General features: G+C 43.7%; 1 protein-coding gene across 1 annotated transcript in view; it reads left to right on the plus strand.

The window, feature by feature from the left end:
- Positions 1-119: 119 nt before the first annotated feature.
- The window catches only part of LOC137792810 (collagen alpha-1(XI) chain-like), a 37,599-nt gene continuing 19,090 nt past the window's right edge, over positions 120-18,628 (plus strand). Inside the window, exons 1-13 of the mRNA XM_068588544.1 lie at positions 120-542; positions 11,545-11,712; positions 11,830-11,921; positions 12,339-12,460; positions 12,611-12,773; positions 13,997-14,119; positions 15,567-15,680; positions 15,769-15,897; positions 16,008-16,055; positions 17,419-17,460; positions 17,686-17,748; positions 17,845-17,919; positions 18,481-18,567. Of these exons, the coding sequence (XP_068444645.1) occupies positions 467-542; positions 11,545-11,712; positions 11,830-11,921; positions 12,339-12,460; positions 12,611-12,773; positions 13,997-14,119; positions 15,567-15,680; positions 15,769-15,897; positions 16,008-16,055; positions 17,419-17,460; positions 17,686-17,748; positions 17,845-17,919; positions 18,481-18,567 (1,302 nt within the window). The 5' untranslated portion in view covers positions 120-466. The remainder of the gene's footprint in view (positions 543-11,544; positions 11,713-11,829; positions 11,922-12,338; positions 12,461-12,610; positions 12,774-13,996; positions 14,120-15,566; positions 15,681-15,768; positions 15,898-16,007; positions 16,056-17,418; positions 17,461-17,685; positions 17,749-17,844; positions 17,920-18,480; positions 18,568-18,628) is intronic.

Raw genomic sequence — 18,628 nt, forward strand, 5'->3', positions numbered from 1 at the left:
GGGAGGGAGAGAGAGAGAGAGAGAGAGAGAGAGAGAGAGAGAGAGAGAGAGAGAGAGAGAGAGAGAGGAGGGGGAGAGGAGAGGAGAGAAAGTGAGGGAAATTCTCTGCGGGTGAGGAAAGAAAGACCTTCCGTGATTAAAACAAATTCTTTCGGCTGGTCTTCCTTCTTCATATCCGTCCATCCAGAGGGAGAAACCCCACCAGCAAAGACAGGAAGGAGTATGCCCGAATAAACAGCATTTCTCATCACTTCAGTCAGCTCCATTATGCGCGCGCGCTCCTTAATTAGCAGCCGGTGAAGTGCGCGTGGAGAGAGACGGACGGACGGAGGGGCGCGAGGCAGCGGTTTCTTGTAAACTCTCGCGTGCAGAACTGAAAAAAAAAAGAAGAAAAAAAAAAAGTCTCTGACTTCAGGTGTCGCGCAGAGCGCGAGGCAGCCACGAGGAAGTCATCGCATCTGATAGGATGGATCGATGGAGTCCGGCGCGCGAGACATGGCTGCTGTTGCTGTTCATCTCGGTGTTTTACACCTCACGAGCAGGTAGGCTCAAACACTCGGGACTGTGTACGTGTGCATCTTTGTGCAAATGATTAGCGGTTCAATTCGACTACTTGTGCGTTTGATATCAATGCTTCCTTCCCTCATTCCTTCCTTCCCTCATTCCTTCTCTGTGTCATCAGTTGTCACCACCTTTCCTCCAGGTGCTCATGAGCACATCGTTTAAATGTCCTGCTTAGCATCATTTTTTAATGTTTCTTGCAAACCACACACACTGTCAGACATGTATTTCTTCTTTTTTTTACTGTTGAATTTGAGCTTGATGTGTCTCATGTCAGTTCCTAAAATCCTCTCCCTCTCACCCCCGCCATAAAAAAAAAAGTAAATTTCCACGTTACTTCCAGAAAAGGAGCTTTCTGACGGATGCCTTTGTCATGCCAGGTCATGCAGGCGTAATGCTCATTGAACTGAACCTCAATATTTTCTGCTGCACATTCGCGAGACAGTGAGAAGAAGGCCTATATGTCTCGACTTGTTCTGCCATACCTGCATCAGGCTGCGCTGCCACACACCAGCGTGCAGGATGTTCTACCTGTGCAGCTGGGTAATGGGGAACAGGCCTGCACTGGGATCTGCTGGTTGCATACTGTAGCTGCACTGGTGGCACACGAGGAGCACTTTATCCTTCTGGGGGCTTTTAGAGCCACGGTGTCGCTGATGTTTATCAGGATTGTTAAGAGTTTCGGCAGGTTTTTATGATGGACTTGCTGGAAAAGGAGACCGTAAAAACTTAAGTAGTCCCTATGAAGTAACTTAATCCGGCTTCTATGCAGAACCACTGTGAAATTCAAGTATCTGTGTCTGTTTTAACCTGCATGGAGCAGCTCATGTGTCAATCAAGACAAGCGAGTCGGGTTGTTCTTTAAGGTTAAATTGACCTCTGAATGTTTTATTGGTCTGGTGACAAGTTTAGAAACACGAACAATGCACATGGAAGTGTGTCAAAGTTCATTCTTGATCCTGGAAACAGTCACAACTCATTTAAGTCCATTTCGTAGCTTTTCTGGAGCTTTCAACCAAACTACATCAACAAGTTTTCACGACATTTTTTATTTCCATTTTCCCCCCCAAGCACTTTAAGGAATCCTCCTCAATGTTTGCTGAAAGGAATAGTTTGACGTTTTAGGAAATACCCTCACTACTTTTCTTGCCGAAAGTTAAGACGAGAAGATCAATACCGCTCGTTAGCTTAGCTTAGCACAGAGATTTGAAACGGAGTGAAACGGCTAAACTGCACCGTAAAGCTCACAAATTAACACGTTCTCTCTTATTTGTTGAGTCCTTTTTAAAAAACTAACTGTTAAAGTAATTCATCAGACAGTTTCATGGCCAGAGGCGGTGAATTCCTGGAGCCAACTAGCCAACTCTTCGGCAAGACGGCGAATGAGTGCTTTTTCCCTAAATATCAGACAACTTAAAAATGACTTACGACCACTCCGCAAGTTGAGCTTCAAAGTTAATTCGTGACCTCGGAGACAGAGTCAAGTATGTTTTCTTCTCAGGTTGTAAGCTCTCAATAAACAATCGTCCATCTTTTTCATTCCCTCCGTGTTCCATTTGCGAGTCAGCATCCGCCGGCTTTATTTAGGATTACGTCAGCGAATTTAGTGAGCGAGTCAGCCAGCAGGTGACTTGGCAAAGGATCCACCATGTTGTCTCCACGTGCTGCGCGATACTGGGAGAGAAAGCTGAAAAGTATTTATGTTCTGACCCGACTACCTTCAGAAGGATTTCTAATGATATCTGGCTCCCACGCTGGAGATTAAACAAAAAACAGCCTTCTGGACACTTCGCTATAGTTTATTTGATTTTGTCTCAATTATGCATGAAGAAGGATGCTTTTTTTTTTTTTAAAGTGAAGAAGGTTGTGAGGCTTTTATTTTTCGGTATGATTGTCACACATTGTCGGTCAAACCTCACTTCTTCTGTGAAGGTCGTTAGCGAAGTTACTAATGTGACCTCTGGACCTTCGGGGTCATCTGGGGTCAAGCTCAGTCGGGGTGGAAGGGTCTCGCGCGCACCTGGCAGTCAGAAATCTCAGTCTTGTACAGAGGAATTTATTCATAAATAACCCCTCTCACCCCCGTAAAGAAAAACACAAAGTCATACACATACTTCAACACACATACACGTAATGTGCACTTCCATTTTTCTCACATTCCTTTTCACTTACTGGACAAACCCTTTCCGAACACCCATAATTTAACTGTCTGCACTTACATGTCACTCTCCATTTCTTTTTTTGTGTTGCTTACTGTCAAATGCATTGACACACCTGGCTTTCAGCAGGTCGGGTGTAAATTATGATCATGGTTATTTGAGTAATGTGGTCGAGTTGCGGTCAGGCGCGTCACCGTCTGGCCTCAGGCGTTTCAGGGTCGAAACCCGGCTCACCGCTAGTTTATAACTTCAGTTTGAATATCTTTAAATCTGACTCTTTTTTTTTGCTTTCAAAGTATTCGGCTAAATCATCAGGTTGCCAGTGTAATGGAGATAAATTGCTTCCAAAACTCGAGCAGTCGAGTTGAAATCTGAAGCCCAGTCTCGAGGGGGGAAACATGTTTGTGTGGTGCAATGTGTGAATGCAGGGAGTGTTTAAAAAGTAACATCAGCGTTGTGTTTGGTGAGTAAATCAGACTTTCTGGTCAGTCATGCCTCCGCTTTATAGGTAACATCTTGTATTTCAGCACATCTCTAAAATACTAAAGCTCAATAAAAAAGATGAGTTGCTGCAAAGGTAAAACAAAAAAAAAAGTGAATAAATATGAATAAATGGTGCTTTTGTGGCCACACCCCAATCTGTGATGTCACAGCAGGTGTTTTTGATTCGACAGATGATGGGAAACACCTGCTGGACATCGCTGAATGGTTTGTGGCTCGAGGCGCAACAGTAGTAGTTTTCTATTCTACCACATTGCAGAAATCATCATTTTTTTTTCTAGATATGTTTATCGGCGCCAGCAGCGCGTCCGTCAGTAAGTTGGGCGGTCCAGCGCGTTGGTCCAACGCCACTGGCAGGTCCAATATTTTGGTGAATGAATTTCCTGCAAAAACCGATGTCATTCACATCCGCTTCAGTTGTATTTTCTTTTATTATGTTTGAAATCTGTGTGCACATACTTTTGAGCAAGTATGTAATAGTACATAGAAAAAAATAATTCAATAGTCGAAGTCAGGATTTGGGAAAAATTTTGAAAAACACTTGCATTGTGTTTTCCATAAGACATATATATATATATATATATATATATATATATATATATATATATATATATATATATATATATATATACACATGTGTGCATGTCTGTGGCATTCAACTTGTTATGAGTTCATAGATACCAAATTATTTAGCTCTTAGAGCCATTTTCCGCTCACATGTTGGGGTACTGTTTTATTACTACATTGCAAAAACGGTCCGATGCGCCGGAAGCCTCGAGCTATCGTAAGATGCCGAGCTCTTGTTTTAACATTTCTTCACCACAAAGGCATAATGTGTGCAGCAGAGGTTCATGTGGTTCCATTCACGGTGCCCCGACTAACCAGTTTGTAGCGCTAAGACGTCTGTTTTGTGCATTTCAATAAAAAAGATGGAGGCGCCCTTACCAGGAGTACAACACAGGTTCCTGTGGTGGTGGTCGGGTGTTTAGCCCACACTTTCTTTACCATAAATATGAGTGAAATACAGTGTTTATGCTTTTTGGAGATGTTGGTCCTTGTCATTGCCGTTTGGTGGTCGCCATCTTGTTTTTTCCCAATCCCAAGGTAGCCTCGGCCTTAAGCATAAACCTGCTTTATGGTAGAGTCAATGTCTCAGAGACTTCAATACACTCAGACTTATTTTGGCAACCATTTGCTGGCCATTAGAAATTATGCAAGTTTAAGGCAATTGGATAACACAAAATTAGTTTTTCTTTCTCTATGATCAATGAATTTGTGTCCAGGTGCATCATGGGAGACAAAGAGAGTTTTTAAGAAAGAAAACCTTTGGTTTTTAGGTCAGTTAGAGCATGATGAAGTCGTTCCTTGAACAAAAAATGATACACAAACTGATAAAACAAAGACATTTGAGCAGCAAACATATGTGGGCCTTTGTGCATTTGGGTGTTTTGTCATTTAAATATCAGCAGCTACAATGTTTTAGTCCAAAATAAATGTATCCAAATGGAAGATGTCGTATGTGTGTTGTGAGCTGGGACATAGATTCTACTCAACATTCTTCAAAGTTACGGTCTTGCTGTTAATAAAAAAAGCAAAGGGTTGAAATTTTGAGTTTTATGAAGTTTATTCTTTTGAGTGCTGTGGGCACCATGACCAAGCACCATCACTGTGGGTTTGCTGGGATCCATCCAGGAGCTTTCTCTGAAACAGTGAAGGAAAGACATTTTCTAACAACTTTAGCTAGCCCAACTCACTTCACACACTTGCATGCATCTCCAACTCCCATGCGGTTCGTAATGCTGCGCTCTCGCGGCTCCTGTCAATCCTATGATGTGGTGGCTAGCTAACGTCAAGTTAGCTAACGTTAGCCAATTAGTGTTGCAACGATTATAGCTAAAATAACTCAACACTTTCTCAGCTCACTAACTCGCTAGCGATCCGTCTATTATACTAATTGTCTCATTTGATTTGATAGCTAGCGAACGTTAGCCTAACATACACCATGTATAGCTAAATTAGAAGATTGGACGCCTGTCTTCCGCTGACAAAAATATACACCAATCCTGCAAATATGGCCACGGGTGTTAGTCTTCGTCATCACCGTTGTTTGTTGCGGGAGTGAGAGGAGCTTCCATTTCTGCTTCCATCATGAAATCAGTCATTGTAGAGTCATGTAGCTACTCGCTAGCTAGCTAGCATCCTGAGCATCGCTGGGACTTCTGTGTCTTTGGTCCACCACAGTTGTTGTAGATCTGATTTAGTGGCGCGTAACGAAGGTTTCAGAGGACTCAAAGTTTCAGTTTTCTTTGCAAAATGTAGTCAAGTAAAAGTGAAAGTCAGCAGGAATATTAATAGTATAAGTAAAGTACAGATATCCAAAAAAACGACAGCACACCACTGTACTGTACACCACTGTACTGTACACCACTTGAAGAACGACAAAAGCTTCATCGGTGCCACAGGGTGTGGAACTTTCTTTGCTTGTTTCTACAAGACACTCTGACTTGAAACAGTTATTTCATCATGTTGATCATGACATATTCTTTACTGCATTGCCAGGAATTTTATTTTGAAGTATTTTTGTCATTTGCAGCACATGATTGGCTTTCGCCCAAGTCCAAACTCACAGTCACTTAAAACCTTTTGTAATAAATCTGACTTGACACGGGATGTAATGTGTTGCCCATTAAATACTTTAGTTTGATCCATAAAGACAACGTGTTTGGCTTCTAACTTAAACACAACCTGTGCTGACACATGAATGTTCAGAAAAGTTTATAGTTAAAATACAGATGATACACTGCCATAGGCAATTATTATATTGGCCAGACAATTATAATAACTTTAATGTAGTTTTATTTATTCTTTATTACTTTGCACTTTGGCCAAGTATGTCTGTGAGCTATAAATTATTTTTTTTCTTAGAAAATAACCTCTTTGTTCTCCCAAATTAAATAAAAACAGCGGGCATGGCCACAAAAAGCCGAGTGCATCTGTCCGTGAAGAAGTCGGAGCCCCGAGTCTGACAAATACTGATGCGGTCTTTGATCTGTGTTCGAGGGGAAGAGTCGACTTTTTGTTGGTAGGAACGTCTGTGAGATCTTACGTCGTTCTTTTTGGCCGAGGAGGAGCGAGGATCCTGAGTTGTCGGGACTTGAAAATTATGTGAGATTTCAACACGAGTGCCTCCGATTCCTAAAAAGAGATTAGGAGCACATGTCTGTCTGTCTGTCTGCAAGCTCTTTCTTCACCCTCTCAGCCACTGGTATTAAGGATTCATTTAAGTAAATGCATGTGTGTGTGTGTGTGTGTGTGTGTGTGTGTGTGTGTGTGTCAGACAGCAGGAAAGACTCTTCAGTGTGGTTCTTTGATCAGAGCCAGCTGAACTGGGAGGAAAGGAAACACATGGTCCCTTCCATCCAATTCTTCCCTTTTCACCCTTCCTCCTCTCTGGTTTTCATCTCCCTCTTTGTTGGTTTGAGAGAGAGACGTTTGAGAAAAGAAGCAGAGAGAGAGAGAGAGAGATAGAGAGAGAAGAAGAAGTTAAAGGACCGCAATGACAGGCACCTGGGGCAAATCCTCTGTGGGGGATCTGAAACCCTGTGTGTGTGTGTGTGTGTGTGTGCAGTGTAGGAGGCTCGACTAAACATGAGTTCTTGTGTCTGCAAAAGACCTGTTATTGCATTCTTCCCCATTACTGAGTTAACGGCAGACTAATCACAAACACGTACAACACCACATGGACACCAAAAAAAAAAACCCATTTAAGTCCTTCCCCCGTCTTTATTCACACATACACGTAAACACAGACACACATCTGGTTTGCAGAAGAAATCCATATAGTATTTCCAATCGGGTCCGTTTGTTGTCTGCTCCACTTGTGCATCCTTTAGGTGTAAATGTGGAACCTTGAACAGATCTCTAATAACACACGCCACACCTTTTGGACCGCAAACGTTTTGTTAGTTCAACACTTGCATTGTCTGTCCGTCTGTCACATCTTTTGTGTCATATTCTTGATATAATTTACTGTATCAAGATTTGTGTACAGATGTATAGAGTATAGATTTGGAGAGAGGTCCCTTTTATCGGATGGGAAATCTGTGACAAGGGAACTGAATCGATAGCAGTAGAGCAAGAGTTGGATCAATGCACGTCCGCCTAGTACAGTCAGAAAGTTTAAAAAGTAGCCCATTCATCTATTTTTATCCTCTCCACTTCAGCCGACTCTATCTATCTATCTATCTATCTATCTATCTATCTATCTATCTATCTATCTATCTATCTATCTATCTATCTATCTATCTGTCATGCTTAATATTTGTTGATCTTTGTGTTTAAACTACGGTTGCTCTGCTTTATGTTGAAGCTTATATTTGACTTGCTCTGCAAGTGTCTGCATGTTGATCGCGTTGCCCCCGAACAGCGTAGAGCCTCAGGAAAACAGCAGCAGCAGCCGCCGCCGACCTGAACTTCCCTTTGCGTATGAAGCCCAGTACGCGTACACTATGCGCGTGTGTGTGTGTGTCTGTGTGTACGCGCACAGGCCCATTTTTACGTGGACGTTGTGCGGCGCTTGTTCATGCTGAGAACGGGCCGCATACGAGCGAGCAGCACCTGATGCGTTTCAGTGCAGACGAGCAGAGCGTCTCCGTGTCTCGTCTTGTCCTCTGCTGCATTCAGATGTCAAATCATTTCTTGGTATGTATGACTGAAACCCCTCTTCTTGTACACACCGCTCATGGGTGTCAGGAGCAGTGTCACCTTTTAAATCTATCCGTGGCTCGGACGTGTCTGAACACCGGGACCTGCCCTTTTATGTCTTTTATGGCTTTGAGTGTTGGTAGCTCGAAAATCTGACCAAAGTAAATACCACCACAGTGGAAAACGACTTTGTACATGGATCTGTTGTATTGAGAATAAAATGGGTGGGAGGAAAACTTCCACAGTGTATTTGTCACTTTGCTGAAAGTAAAAATAATAGAGATCCTGGCTCCTATGTATGACAGTTAACCGGACGAATAGAAAAGCAGCAGAACCGCACAGGATCCCCGCCCCCAATGCAATCTATTGAAATAAACCAACTCAGAAACACCATGAGTTGTGCATCACTCGCATCCGCTGTCTGCCCCCGACTCAAGGTCCGATTCTCAGAAGACATCCCGCTAATGATATTGCGCCGTGAACACGCCCCTAAAGTTTTGCAGCTGAGTGCAATTTTTCCTTTTTTGTTTTTGATGTGTTGTCATAAATGCTGTAAAACACGTCAAGGAGCTTCATGCATTTATTTGAGCGTGACAATGTATTGTCCCGGCTGCAATCACCGCTGCCGTGAGCACATAATTCTGGACGCGACACCTCCTATGAATATGCTTCAGTTATACCATCGACTCACTTTAATAATTTCACTGTTAGTGCATGTAGCTGTTAGCGTTGGTCTTTGTGAATTGGGACTGTTTTTGTGTTGAGGCTCATTTGCATAGAAAGGTGCGATTTTGTTTTCATTTTTGTGCCAAATATCTGCACGTTACCCCTTTTAATTACATGCAAATGAGCAGGAGCACAGTTTGAGGTGCATTTCACCCTCTTTGGCGGGTGCTTTGAGAAATTACTCGGTTCCTTTATGTCTTAGTTGTGCAGGTTTAGTGGCAGGAAAAGCTGCGCAAATAAATAATAATAATTTGGGGGATTTTTAAAATTTTGTGGGGCTTTGCAATGTTTTTATTTTAAAAAATAAATACCATTGTCTGTTTGGCAAGTATGAAGGTACAGTCGATTAGCATAGCTTAGCATAACCACTGGACGCAGAAAACAGCTCGCTCGCCTCTCTCTTTCTGCCCGGCAACAAAACAGCCCCCCATAAAAGCACCACTTTGGTTTTTGAGCCGACTCAAATAAACAAACAAGATAAAGCGGTTGCACTTTATAATAATTTCACACTATTTAGCATTACTAAAGCTTGAATGAACACTGAATTTATTATCTATAAAGCATTATTCCAACATAAACATCATTAATAACTCATTGAGAACGCTTTCTTCACTCCCGAGGCGCTGCCAGGCTTTCTTTTTCATTCCATTTCCAGTCAGTTTGTGTGTGTTAGGGTGTATTGCTCTGCATTAGATTTGTTTATGTCCCTGAGACGTGCAAAATATTAAAATACCTTTCAATATAATGTCAGCCAAATCACCACCACAACAGCTTCAAACTGTACCACCGAATACAGAAATAGAAATATTCCAGCAATAGTAAACAAAAAACAAATGTGTTACTGTAAACACTCTGCAGGACTGTTTCTGTTGTTCTGGTCACTCAGCGCATGCTTTGTGCTTTTTAAGCTGCAGCGAGCAATCAGAGCACAAACCCCTGAAAACAAACGATCCTCTGAATCTTTCCAGAGAGGATGGAGCGACAGAACGTTTTAATTGTGTAGTTTTAAGCTGAGTCAGTAAGTCATACGATACCCGGCTGCACACAAAAGACATAATTACACACTGACTGAATGCCTGAAGTGACGCTGGCAGACGGACAAACAAGAATAACAGGACAACAAATACATCTGGCAGTCAGACGTTGTGCCAACCTGTAAGTGTGTGTGTGTGTATGTGTGTGTAGAAAGGTGCAGAGCAGCTGGAGAGTTTACGTAAGCCCCAGAAATACGTGTGAAAAGGAGCCACACCAGTAAAGGCATGCCCTCCTCTCCGCCGCCATCTATTACTTTCTTCCATTTCCCCTCTGAAGCCCCATCTCTCCCCTTCGCTCTCCTTTCAATATGCTGCACATTCATCTCTCTTTACATCCCCATCTTTATCTGCTTAGTCCATCTCACAGATCTCTGTGACCGTTGTGTCGACAGTGTTCAAAAGAATGTGCGCGTGCATATGATATCCATTTCTGCTCCTGCTGCAGCTCTTCGGACACATCTTTAGAAATGTCTCTTCTTTTTTTTGGTGTGTGTGTGTGTGTGTGTGCGTGTCTGCACAAACCATTGACCAAACACATGTGTGTTCGTCACTGCCCTCTGGTATGAGACTTTGTTGTGTGATTACCGACGCGTGCGTCAGTGCCAATACGGCCGTAATCACGGGAATACACTGAGCTTCTGCAACAAGTATGTGTCTGAGGAAGATAGAGAGACAGACGAAGTGCACATGGTCTGACTGATCAAAGTATTGCATTAGATTGTTTACAAGGTAGCTTCATTACAGGGCCGGCATCGCCCGCATGCGTCGGAGGTAACATCATGCAAAAGAATCGTTGCGTACATTCACAGGAAGTTGTCGGTTAGTTTGTGTATTTGCTCAGAATCTTTGATTTGGATCAAAGTCTAATTATTTAGTTGGATTGGTTTTGAGTCAGAAAACTCCAAAACGAGCCAGAAGAGGCCATAAAAGCTCCGGAGAGTGTTTGATTCAATGTGATGCTTTAAAAACAGGACGATGTCTCCGTTGTTTTAACTCAGTGAGCGACAAAGGAACGACATAGATGACTCCAGTAAAGGTCAAAGATCCTTTTGATGCTTTCTCTCACATACAGACTGTAATGCTCATCTTTAGATCCTTTTGATTTGATTGATATCCGAGACTTTATTTACTCGGTTCCACACCGAGTTTTCAGTCAAAGGAAAAAGATGACTGGTTAAAGTCTAACAATATCTGAAAGAAGCAACTTAAAAAATACTTTACTCACTGCCTTTTTTTTTTTTTGTTGAAGTGTGACGCTGGGTTTGTTGTTTCTTTCATATCAAAAGGTCCTGATTTGAGCACCGACTGAAGGCTTTTAGTCCTAAACAACCGAGTCTCTTGCCGTTCCTTGAATTTGGCCCCAACCAACAGAAGCCCCCGCATCCCAGTCGTCTTCGTCCAATTGACCCTTCCTCTTCACCCTCGGATGTGTGTACTCATCCGGTTTTGCGTCAGTCGCATAATAAAAAACGACATTGAACCGCCCCTTCGTTGGCTGTTAATCCTCCAGTTAAACACATGGGTTTAAGGAGCTGGCAGTGAAGCCTGTTTAATGTCCGGTCCGACTGATTCAAACCTTTGTGTTCTCTCATACAGCTCCTTGGGTAATGCCTTAGAGAAGTCCATGTGTGGAAGAGGCTTAATAACTCCACTGCTTGGCAGCATGTGTTTCTGTGACTGTGCACATCTTCTTTGGGTCTGAAACCACAATAAATTAGTCTTTTTCTTTCAGTATCTCAAAGCTTGAATGAAGTGCTCTGTGCATGCGTAGACACACCCACACAGACGAAGGTGCTGACCCGGTCACGGTGATGAAGATCAGCACATCCAACCCACCGGCCCTGCTTGTCTCTTTGCAGCCAATCCTATCGACGTCCTGAAGGTCCTGGAGCTGTCGGAGGACATGGAGGGCGTGTCGCTGGAGTCTGGACTGTGCACCAGCCGAGAGGGACGAGGGGAGACGGACCTCTCCTACAAGATCGACAAGAAGATTCAACTGAGCGCGCCCACCAATCAACTCTTCCCTGGTAACACAACTCTGTGGGAGCTTGTGTGATGGAGTAAATAACCAAGAAAATGTTTGGTCATTAAGATCCTGTGTCCTAATGTGTTTGTGTGTGTTTGTGTGTGTGTATTTTCCTCAGATTCGCCATTCCCTGTGGACTTCTCAGTGATGACAACGGTCAGGGCTGTAAAGGGCTCACAGGTCTTCCTCCTCTCGCTGTACGACTCGCAGGTACGTCAGGATGCTGAAGCCAAACTCACGCTTCATGCCGACTGTGCGACAACTCTCTTTTGACTGTGTCCACCAGGAATTTAGTTATAAAAAGAAGGGGAACCTTTACCTTTGATCAGAAACTTCGATCAGATACTTGTCCGCCATACTGACATGCTAGACTGACCTTGAGCAAAAATAAACTACAGGTAACCCATGCACCCTGCAGGACTCCTACCGGGGTCAGTGTCACCGCTTATCGTGCAAAATTTGCCAAACATGCTGTATGCAACTATTAGATAAATACCATGTACCATTTAATGAATACCTGAATACACCAGCTGATGATTTTGTTATTGTTGTCCGGCATAAAAACTACGTCTCCCTTTCCCCTGTTCTCAATTGATCCCATCATGCCTCGTTCCTTCTGTCTCTCAGGGCACACAGCAGCTGGGTGTGGAGATCGGCCGCTCTCCTGTCTTCCTGTACGAGGACCACGAGGGTCAGCCGCCTCCGGAGCAGTACCCCACCTTCAGAAAGATCCACCTGGCTGATGGCAAGTGGGTAACTACACAACAACACACACACACATGCAGCTATACACACACCTGTTTTTGTTTTCCCTGCATTCAAGTTTTCACACACAGCCTCCTGGGGAAAGGAAAGTAGCACAGAAAGTGATTTTCTTCTTCTCCCCTGCTTCCTGCCAGGTGGCACCGAGTGGCCTACAGCGTGGAGGGCCAGTCCGTCACTCTCTACCTGGACTGTGTCAAACTGGAAACCCTGGACCTGCTCCGAGGTCTCGACCCCCACGTCAGCACCGAGGGGGTCACAGTGTTTGGAACGCGACTGCTGGACGAAGACGTGTTCGAGGTGTGTGCTTTTATTGTGTGTGTGTTTGTGTTGTGTAAAAGGACTTGGAGGGGGTACATAAATGGAGACGACACTCTCTTAATTTAAGTGTAAACCTATTTGACTTTCATGAAAAAAAAGTGTTTGGGGAGGAAGTGTCTCTACTTGTTGCTGCTTGTTTGATTTATCCATCAAATGTGGACAAATAAAAGACCTTAAATGTTTTTCTCCTCACACTGCCCTCCAGTGGCCGTGAGGTTGTACTGCACCTTTACCTCAGCTCCAAACCTTCAGTGCTTGAACTTCACAAAGCTGCAGAGGATTTAGAGGAATGCAAAGGCTTGTAGGTGCACTATAAATTGCATTATTCCCCTTGCTCATCGGTCATGCTTAAGCTCACAAAATGCAGCAAATTTCTCACAACAAGCGCTTTGAAAAACCTCCAAATCGGTAGCTGTGTAAAGTCTTTGTTGACTTTCATGAGTCAACTTTGTGTTGCGTCCTCAGCACTGTGAGGTCATTTTGGCAGATCCCAAGTGTGACCATTGACCTTTTTCCTTTTTGGAGTGTCCGGTGGTCCATCTGTTTAACTGAACGACACCCAGCCTGTGTTTGACTCCCCTCCACGTGTGTGTGGATGTGTGATTGAGAAAGGAGGAAGAGTTGTTGTCCGTCTGCGGACTGAACCGCTTGAGACTGAAGCTCTGGGGTCGACTAACTGCAGAGCAGCGATTAAAAGCAGTGAACTCACTTTGATCTGACTAAATGAACACATACTGTGTAAAGATATGACGAGACATAGGAGACAGATGCTTGTGACATGTCCGTTGTGCAAGGGCATAGTTATTGTAGACAAATTGTGCCCCAATTATAGTGGAAATGTCTCCACTCATGTTAATAGAAAGCAGAATGGCGGCAGCATATGGCAGGAGCTCAACCGCTCTCATTTAATGTCATCTGATGTTATGCTTCAAGTGTTTCAGCGAGATTTCTGTTCAAAACAAACCCCACACTTCTGTGTTTCATTGTGATTTTATAAAGTAAACGGTCATAATATTTAGAATACTAGAAAAAAATCCACCAGCCCGCTGTGAGTTAAGTCGCTGCCGACGGCCCAAATCAATGACATATTGTACAGTGAGGAGCAGTGACATGATGTGCATTCCTGATCTGCTTTCAGTGATGTCGAGTCACAGCTCAGTTTTATGTTTGTATGTGTGTGTGTGTGTGTTGTTGTGACACAGGGAGACATCCAGCAGCTGTTCATCGTCGATGACCCCAGAGCAGCAGAGACGTACTGTCAGGACTACATCCCGGACTGTGACGCCCCTTTGCCCTACAACGAGATATTAGCAGAGCCCGAGGAGGTGAGCCCCCTTCTCACAGCCAATCACAGGAGGCCGAGAGATAGAGAGAGAGAGAGGATGAGAGAGAGGGAGAGGATGAGAGAGATAGAGAGGATGAGAGGGAGAGAGAGCATGAGAGAGAGGGAGAGAGTTGAGCCACATGTGTTTGACTCCCCTCCACGTGTGTGTGGAAGGCTTTAACAGCCCCTGTTAAAGCCTTTTAGCCGGCCTATTTCATTCCACACGCAACGCACGCTGCGAGGCATCTCAGGTGCTGGATGTTGTAAATCCAGACTGTTCTTTTTTTAAAAGCAAAAGATCCCCTTAAGGTTTCATTTGTAAGAGGAGAAAACTATTACAAGCATTCATGGACTGTTTAAAAGGGAGATCTGACACACACACACACACACACACACACACACACACACACACACACACACACACAAAAAGACGAATGGTTTAATTATTTTTCAGTCAAATATTCTCGTGAGAAAATCCGCCCGGTAACGTAAATTAAAAGCTCACTGTGAGGAGATATTCGGGGCCATGCAGAGTCAGATATTCAGCACACAACTACTCGTTTCAGTTTGAGAAGCATCACTTTATTTCCTCGCCTTCTGTTCGATACTTTCGCTTTCAGATGAAGTAATAAATCATCCCTACTGAGATCTAACACTCATTATATTTCTCTCTTTCGCTCTCTCCTCCCCTCTTCATATTTTGCCGGGTTCCTCGTGCCCAACGCTTCACTCTCCTGGAAAATGTTTCAAACCCACTTCCACCGCCGCCGTTTGATTTATGGTCCGGTTTACAGGTCAAGACTGAACTGGTTTATTGTGTTCGGTTGTTTTATTGTTCCGCCAGAAGAAATGCAATCTGCCAAAACGGATAAATAAATGTGTGTAGATCTAATGACACTCCGATGAAGCCGTTAAACGAGTCAAAAATGAAAAAGGCTGACCTGTAGCTGAGCCATTTGTTTCCTGGCTTCTTCATGACATCTTTCATGAAACGAAGCACTCAGCCAGACACGACTATTAGAGGAATCTGATGACTTAATAGGCATCCTCGCTTCCCTAAAACTGTTCATTTAATCATTTATATTCACCTCTTAGCAACATTTTAGAATAGGCCAAGATAACACATCTGTAACAAATGCAAAAATGTGCTTTTTTTTTGCATGGGATGAACATTAAGGGAGTGGGAACTCATTTTCATTCACATATCTTGAGGTGACGCTGGATATCTTTTGAAAATAGTCATGCCAGTTTTTCCCTCTCGCCTTTATTTGGAGCGTTATATTTAACGCCACGCTAGCGTAACTCAGTTCGGTAGCAGTGGATTTCACAGGTTGTCTAGTTTCATCCGCTGACATCTTATATGACGATATCTTCACACTGGCTCTGAAACGGATCGACAGTCTCTGAAACTGTCGCATGCATCATCTCTGCTTTGATCCTTTTATCAGGTGGAGAGAGTACCCAAGAAACATGTGGAGGAGGAGTTTGAGGAGTTTGACTACAGCGACCTCTACGAAGACCTCTCCACTGTGACAGCAGGTCCTAATGTCACAGAGTACGAGGTGAGACTCTGAGCGTGTCTTTTTTTATTTTAGTCACTTTAAAAAAAATAATTCTTTCTGGCCCTCACGTTATGTCTCTTTGGACCAGATCATAGAGTATGAAGACTACGACAACGCGTCCGATCTGTACCACGTGAACGAGTACGAGTACGAGGAGGAATACGACGACCGCTACGGGCCGGCCGAGAGGGAGCGAGAGCACTCTGTCAACACACAGGTACCGCCCGAACCACCCAACACCAAGATCTTGTGACGTTATACGTGAATAAATCCCGTGGAGACGGTATAAAATTCGTTCATACGTCTTCATCCTCCTCCTGTCATTAGAACGTTCCAGAGAAAGGAGAGAAAGGAGAGCCGGGCCATTTGGGAACGGTAAGGAAAACACACACACACACACACACACACAGGCTTAAACACATACACACATGTTGTCCTTCAAAATGTTGTATTACAGTTTGAAATGCAGCCACAGCATCCAGTATGAAAAACAGTTAAGATTGGTGAAATAGAAAGTACGTCCTCTCTTTTTTTTGTGAGAGAATCCGACTGTCTTTATGCCGCTTTCATTTACCTCGAACGTCCGAGATGGAAATGACGCCATAGCTGAGTTTTTAACATCCCAGTACAACAAGTCATAAAACCTAATGCTGGTTGCTCCAGCCAGGTGAGCTGTTGTTAGCAATACAATCAATACAACGCATCACACTGCTATTTTGTGCTTACAAACACACTAATTTCTTCAGACACAAGTAAGATAGAAGCTCATTACTACAGGTTTCATACTGTTGATACAAAAAGCAGCCATCTTGAATTTTGGGGTCGGGGTCGTTGAGGTTTGTCTGGCTTTCTGGATTTCCATCTTTCAGGCAACAAATTCCTAAATGCCAGTTTAAAGGGATCGCAGCGTTACACTTGGCTACGTAATAATGTGAGGGCTGTAGCTTTAAATGCTTCAAATGTTGCTGCCGCAAAGGATTGTGGGACAGCCTTATCTCCTTTCCTTTGGTAGAGGATGGTCCAGAGCATACGCTAAAGGAGGTTAGAAAAGGAGCATTGAAGTGCTTTTCCTTTGCATTGAAAGAATTGACTAACTCTTATCATGGCTGCCACTTCTTATACGGCTGAGCAGAGATGAATCGAGGTTCAAACATACTTTATTAAAATGAATTAATCAGTTCACACAGCTCAGCCGCATGCATTCAAAAGCAATGGGTGCATTTCACACCTTAAAAAAAACATATAACACAATATATAACAAATGTTGAATTCTTTTTTGAAAAGGTCTTTTAAACCTTCAAATATTAGTAATGGCCTCAAACGTCCTGTATTGACTCTTCAATCAATCAGAACTTTATTCCAGAGTCCAGATAAAAGACGAGACTCGACATGCCACAAATACAAAAGCACAATAAAAACTCATAGTTTGAGAGCAATGACTGTACCAATGGCTCCACAGCTGGGATTTGGTGTGTTGGTAGAAAACCTTATAAATAAACTCAAGAGGATTTTCATTATCAGACTCATTAAGCAGGCAGATACATTTGTAGTTGATATTTCCTCAAACAGCCACAAACTTGTCATTTGGACTGTAGAGGTTCAGCAGTATTCTCATAGCATCTCTCTAAGCTGCTTTAAGTCCGTGTCAACTTGCTTTTCTGTGAAAATGTGCAGTATGTGCACACTTAACCAACCACTTCAGAGAAAAGAAAAGTGCATTTCTGTGAAATGTCTGCAGGGAACGCAGATCACAGGACCGTACGGGCCTCCAGGACCTGAGGTGAGTCAATTGTTTCTTCGGTGTTCAGGTAAGAAACCTGTTCTGCGTGTGGACAAGAGGGTCAAAGGTGCAACTTCAGTGACTTTTAATATGGAATCTGCTTGCAGTGGTTACACATATATATATATTTGTAAATTATGTTTATAGCTCCTGCTTATAGTCTACCTACATTTCATTGCTTATCTAATAATTCCAACGTCGAGGGATTAAACTGTCTTTGTGCAGGGAGAGCCGGGATCTTCTGGAGTCACAGGCCCAGTGGGACCTCGAGGAGACCCAGGAGAGCTGGTGAGGCCCCCCCCCCCCCCTCCTCTCTGTCCACCGTGTTGTGTGTCTGAGTGTCCGACGCGCATCCATAACTGTTCCTCCGCTGTCTCCTCTCAGGGCCCGCCGGGGCGGCCGGGCCTCAACGGAGCCGATGGGATACCAGGACCCCCGGGGAACATCGTGCTCATACCGGTAACACGGAGAGACGTCTGTGCGGCCTCTCGAGCTGCCAGAGCGGTGTTGCTCTGGCAGTTATTTGGTCCCATTAACCCTCAACGGAGCCCCGGGGCTAATGGGAAATGTTTGAATGTCGTAACTGAGAAATGGGGCTGGCTCGGGATCGTTGCTTTAAGTTTTTCACTGAACCCAAATATCAAACATTCAATTTAGCTCCTCAGCGTGTGGCTGGATATATTCACTTTGGTCCATTTCTTGTGTGTCAAATCAGTTATTTAATTGATCTCTTTCACATTTTTAATTGGGTGTTTGTCTGGGTTCACATCTGGTGCCTCTGAAGGCCAGAACATGTGACTCACATATTTTTCATACTCATCAAACCATTCAGAAACCTCCCGTATGGAAGCCTCTGATTTGTCCTTTTAATCCCCCTCTCTGCCCCTTTTTATGCAAAACTTAAATAGCAGTGCTCCATATTGGCCACTGGGTGGGGCATTGAGTTTGACTTTAAAGCATATCGTGTGTCTGTGTGTGTGTGTGTGTGTGTGTGTGTGTGTGTGTGTTGTGTTTGTGCAGTTCCAGTCAAGTGGCGATCCAAAGACAGGTACGCAGGTGGTTTCTGCGCAGGAGGCGCAGGCGCAGGCCATCCTGCAACAGACCAAGGTACACGAGCTCCTGAAATATTATTTTACAACTTAAACTCACAGAGAGCTGATGTTGGACC

The sequence above is a fragment of the Clinocottus analis genome, unplaced genomic scaffold (genome assembly GCF_023055335.1).
Source record: "Clinocottus analis isolate CAN_PGR_092001 unplaced genomic scaffold, fCliAna1.0.p SCAF_22, whole genome shotgun sequence".
Classification (NCBI taxonomy): Eukaryota; Metazoa; Chordata; class Actinopteri; order Perciformes; family Cottidae; genus Clinocottus; species Clinocottus analis.